The sequence below is a fragment of the Penaeus vannamei genome, chromosome 26 (assembly GCF_042767895.1).
Source record: "Penaeus vannamei isolate JL-2024 chromosome 26, ASM4276789v1, whole genome shotgun sequence".
NCBI lineage: Eukaryota > Metazoa > Arthropoda > Malacostraca > Decapoda > Penaeidae > Penaeus > Penaeus vannamei.
Window position 1 is genome coordinate 31,748,931 of NC_091574.1, and position 5,762 is coordinate 31,754,692.

At 36.4% G+C, this 5,762-nt stretch overlaps 1 protein-coding gene across 1 annotated transcript in view; it reads left to right on the forward strand.

Moving 5' to 3' along the window:
* The first annotated feature begins 1,100 nt into the window (after positions 1 to 1,100).
* Arpc2 (Actin-related protein 2/3 complex, subunit 2) overlaps positions 1,101 to 5,762 on the forward strand; it is a 17,782-nt gene continuing 13,120 nt past the window's right edge. The window contains exon 1 of the mRNA XM_027370376.2: positions 1,101 to 1,285. Coding sequence (XP_027226177.1) covers positions 1,212 to 1,285 — 74 coding nt within the window. The 5' untranslated portion in view covers positions 1,101 to 1,211. The remainder of the gene's footprint in view (positions 1,286 to 5,762) is intronic.

Sequence of the window (5,762 nt, forward strand, 5' to 3'; positions counted from 1 at the left end):
CAAAAGTGGCTGACTGCATGGTATAATGTAAACAAATAGGTGACATGTAAACAAACCAAACAAACCATAAAATTGAAGATAATTCCCTTTACAAACAAAAACAATCTACCATAGAAAGCCTTCCAATAAACATAAAAGAGCGAACAAAGTAAGGTCAGACGCCAAAACAAGTAACATAAAACAAACAAGGTCAAACCTCCAAGAACTTTGACAGATCCGCTCACCTCATAACTCGTTTCGTCCACTTTCTTCTCTCTTGCAGCCATTTTTATCCTCTCAGGCGATGCAACACAACAACAAATGTTAGAACAAGAGTAATTTTATGCAACAGAGTGTCCGGTGAGCCATTGGGAATGTTAAATTGATATTCAAAATTGTAAAATCGTCTCAGCTGATTCTCTCTCTTGCTTCTCGAGGTCACTGATGGAGACTGTTTTTTCTTCTCCATTTTTCTCTTTATTTTGAACTTTTCCTAACCACTCTCTATTTTTAGTGGATTTCTAATAGTAAGAGTTAGCCACAATTTTGATATTACATATTTTTTACACTATTTAAGTGGTAATTATTTTCCGTATTGCTAAAATGTCTCAGCTGATTGTCTTACCTTATTTTCTTATGATATCCTCATATTGGATTATTTTTATTCCTTTTTATATACGTTGACTTTTGGATATCCTCATTGAGGCATCGCTTCATTAGTTTGAAGATTTGGCTCAATTCAGATGGTAAATATTTTCCCAATTTTCGGTGAAAATTTTTGTAAAAAATCTACATTACAATATGCTTATCAGTTTATCAGCTGATGTCTACTTTGCTTTTAAATTGTCCACAAAACTATATATTAAACATTTAGGTAGCTGAAAAGATATAAAAGGGGGAATGAAATGAGAATATATGAACTTGCAAGATAAATGTTTACATTCGAAATATTATTGGAACGAGTTACATGCAATATTCCCATATGAATAAATTAATCCCATATTTCTCCCTTTAGCTCAAGAAAACTGATGTATAAAAATCCATAATATAATAAGGAAATGATAGGAAAGGAGAAAATAGCCCAAACGAGAGTTAGAAACGGTGAAAATAAGTAAAAATGGAACGGAAGTTGATATCGTTAGTCTGGCGTTATCAAGTGTGTTGGAGAGACGCCCTCCGCCCTCTCCTCAAGTATTTTTCCTCGCTGAGTCGCCCCTCATGCCGCTACCACCATGATTCTCTTGGAGATTAATAACAGAATCCTTGAGGAAACGCTGACGGTGAAGATTAGGAATTCCTTAAATGGGTAAGTGAAGGAAATGGGGGTGTGATACGAGAGACCGGTACGAGGGCGAGGGAGAGGAACCATCCATCGTCTGCCTTCGAGGTCGAGTTTTAAGCTCTCACAGGAGGCGTTTTGTCGAGCGGAGGATTTGTTTTTTGATAGGTATGGGCCTGTTACTCCCACGGTGAAAAAATGAGAGGGGAATTCGCATACAGAAGCATGGGAAAAACCCATTTGTGAGACGAGGTTGAAGAGCCATCGTCTGCCTTCGAGGTCGAGGTCGAGGTGGTAGCAGTGTTTTATTTCGGGTATTCGATGCCCAGCTCTATCGAAAGCAGTCGTTTTTAAACCTTTTCCCACCCAGGTTGAAGAGGGAGAAGGCGAAACAGCGGTGGGTAACCTTGTGTGAGTCATAGCACTAGGAGGGTGATGAGCTGGGACTTCGAGAACCTCGATAGTAACAACATCTATCTTATCTTGAAAGAAAATGTCACTCCGTCGGCCTGTGTGTCTTTGGGTGGCTTTTGGGTCGCATTTGATCGGGAAACGAAGGGCAGTTTCCCGTCTCCGAACGAGAAGCACTTGACATTTGAGTTGAGGAAAGGAAGGGGGGGCTGAGTCAGAGGGAGAAACGGCCAGAGAAAGTGAGTAATTCTGGATTAATTTGAAATGTATGGATTTATTAGCTGATTTATCCTCTGTGGAAGACCAAAGGTGTGAAATGGCAAGTCAGAAGCACAAGATGGTGACAGCTGCTATGTTTTTGGTGTAGAAATGAGGTATTGTTAAGGTCAGCTGGATTGGGGCACAAGGTTCAGTGAAGTGCAGTGTGTTGATTGCTTGACAAGTCTTCTGAGAAATGAAGAATAAGGAAATTTGCAGTTGTTTAAGAAAATTATATAATGATTATTCATTGTTCTACTTCTGAGAAGTTCTTTTCTTTTTTACATGCATTTTACATTACTTTGAAACCATTTTGTTAAGAGTTATAAATGATAGATTATACAGTAGCTTTGAAGTGACATGTTAACATAAAATGGACATGAAACTATACCCAAGATCCTATACTAACCCTCAGTATGACTTTTTTATATAGATTGAAATAAGTTATGCTTATATTTTTATTATGGAAAAACAGATTTGTAGAACAGCCAATGAGAATCAGGTGTATATATAATCTTAAAAGATGGGAGATGTCAAATGTTTTACTCTGGAACCACAGTGTTAGATGATTATAGATTAGTCAGTGTTTTTATAGATATCTGCATATGAATTTAAAGAGTCAAATGGGCTACAGTTCTTACTAATGGCATTGTTGTATGTCCAACATTATCATCGGGGAGCTAACGCTGATGGGAGCGCATAGCCACTACCACCTACGAGGATTCCGCATGACAAGCTGCCAGGCAGGGACTCGGCCCATCTCGAGCTCCTCACGACAGGCTTGATCAATCTACCCAAGCCATGACTTCTAGGTCGTCCCACAGGCCTCCTCCACATAGGGTTGTCTCGTACAGAGACAACCGGATGGGAAGGATCATTTTGTGGGAAGCATGCCAAGTGGCCGTATAGCCTAATTTGGCGATCATGGATTGTGTAAATAATGGGTCCAGTGCCAGTCTCATGGTGTAACCATTGGTTGAACACGTAGTTCCACCAACAGTATCCCATGATCTGGCACAAGGAGCTATTACAAAAGGCATCAAAGCGAAACTCCAAGTTTAAGTTTCATTGCCGTATAGTAAAACTGGCTTTATCAGGGCCCTGAAAACACATAGTTTGGTCCTCCTGTACAGGTACTAGCATCTCCAAATACTCTTGTCAAGAGAGTTCATGACCCCTACTGCCAGGCCAATCCGTCTGATGACTTCCTGGTCTGACAGCCCAGAGTATCTCCATCCTCCTTGATTTTAGTGGTGAGCCATAGGCCAACAGGCAAAACTACCTTAGCAAATGACATGTGATGTAGGCCATATGTATAAAGTTTTTTTTGCTTGACACCTGCAACCGTCAGAATTAAAATGGTAGGCCTTCTGTTAGAAATCACAGCAAGTTTAAAGTAGATTTGGGTAGACCGCTGCTAGAATGCTTAGTAAAGATCCCATTTTGAAACCCATTGCAGGTTTATTCGTAAAATTTACCTAACTATGCTGTAGCAAAAGCCAGTAAATGTCTTCCACATATATTTCAGGCAAGATAGTTTTCCAAGCTCTGTGAAAATGCATTGTTGAATAAAATCCAGCACAAGCTTTATCTTATCAGACAACATAGTGAAGGGATGTTGCCTACAATGCCAACATATTTAGAAAGTCTTGATGAAGTAAGTGCTCATGGTACATGCAGTATCCACTGTATAATTTAACGGCTTCATAAGCACCAAGTAACCAAATTATCAGTCACTAGGCCTACAGGAACTCAACTTTTTGGGATAAGTTGTATTTTCAATGTTATTGATATAATATTGGTATGTATTTTCATAACTGCTTTAAGACAGGGAAAACTTAGGATATTGTGAAAAAGAAAAAGAAAAACTAAACTGATATATGAAGTAATCTGATCAGGCAAAAAATAATGTAAAAAAAAAAAAATGGTATGAAAAATATCACAAGGAGACTAGCTGGAAAGGCTAGACCGATGCCAGTAGGCACAAGAATAAGTGATATACAGAAAATTCACGCCCCGTCAGTATAAAGTTACCACTACTAATAGTAGTAAATATAAAAACTTGGCTTTCCAAACAGGTTAAGTGAGATGACCTTAGTAATTGACTCCATGGTGGAGCACCCATAAAACAATCTGTTTAAGCAAAATTGAAACTAAAAGCATAGTGACAATGTATATATGTACTACAGATGCCCTCCCAGCATCAGTGGTTTAAGATGTAAACCTGTCATTAGAGATCACAGCAAGTTTGACAAATCTTTTGGATAGAACACAACCAAGTACAGTTATGAGAAAAAATGTTCCATTTTGAAAGTCAGTGTGGATTAATTAGCAAGATTTATTGTGCCTAAAAATAAATTCACCCAGCAAGACTGGTTTGGTACCAGTGGAATGGGTTTTCTAAACCAACTAAACTTATAGAAAAAAATATCCTAGTTATATTCATAGTGGATAGTATAGGATAGTGATGGTGCCTGAGCTGGGTAGGCAGCTTTCTTTCAGAATAATAATTGCCAATTTCAAATCAGTGTTTGAAACTATTGTAGACTTACCTCATGTTGTGTTATATATTTTGCACAAGATCTGCATACTATAACCAAGTACTTTACATATAATTTGATCTATGCAGAGCTAAATGAAGCAATCACAGTGTTATTCAAAAACTAAAAATACCTTGATGTTGAAAGATGTATATAATTGACAAGTAAGCTACAATTTCTTCTTGTAAAGCCAGATATTTCATTGATATGAATAATTTAGAGGCTTGGAATTGTTATACAGTTTGTTATATTTTTACAAATAATTACTTATTGTAAAGGTGTCAAAATTTACATGAATATAGTTGTAGGTGGAGTAAAAGGGATTTTCAATTATCATTTCATATAGCTTTCATCTTATGTGTGTGTATTTTGTATTTACTCGGGTAATGGATTTCATTTTTACTATTTATTGTTTCACAATCACTATTACTACAAGGTTTTGTTAAAGTGGATAGGTTGCAGTACTGAGAGGCAGAGTAGGACATATGTGCAGTTGGCATAAGGCACAAACCATGGCTCTTCATAATTGTAATTTGTTCCCTATGGCATTCTAGAATACATGTTTGATTTAGTAAATGCCTTCATTCTATTACCTGTTTTTATTACTACAGATTTTGTATATACTACTCATTCTGATTTCCCATTTTACTTTCATGCTCATGTAACCGTAATTTTAATTTAATATAAGCATTTCCTGTTACTTGCAATGTTTCCATTTATTGTGAATGAACTTTGATAAAATAATTCTTCACAAATAAGTTTTAACATATAATTACTGTTGATGTAATGTGTGACTGACAAGCGGAGGTGTAATTCTGTGACTTGGAAAGCAAGATTCTTCATTGCATTATAAATTCCGAAGTTAATTGATAATCATGTTGCAAGATGTACTTCTATACCTATTTGATATATATTGTTTTTATTTTGTATTCATTTTTTATTGTTGGCTACTAAATGTTGATTGAAAGCATCAGAAGTAATCTTTCTTTCCTTCGTTTTCATTAGTTAGGTTTTAGTATATTAACTTCATGTTAGATAAAAGTAGTAGCATATAGAATTTGTGTATATGTGACATATGTGTTTATATTTATAGATAGATAGATAGATAGATAGAGATGTGGATATTTTTGAAGAATTGAGATTATGAATTATGAAGAGTAAAGGTCACCACAAGGAGTGGCTTCAGTGTTACTGATAAGATATCACAAAAGCATTTTAAAATTTATTTGCGCGTTTTCCCCTTACCATCAAGTGGCTAAAAGGATGGCAAAATATTAATTAACCTTTTAGGAGAG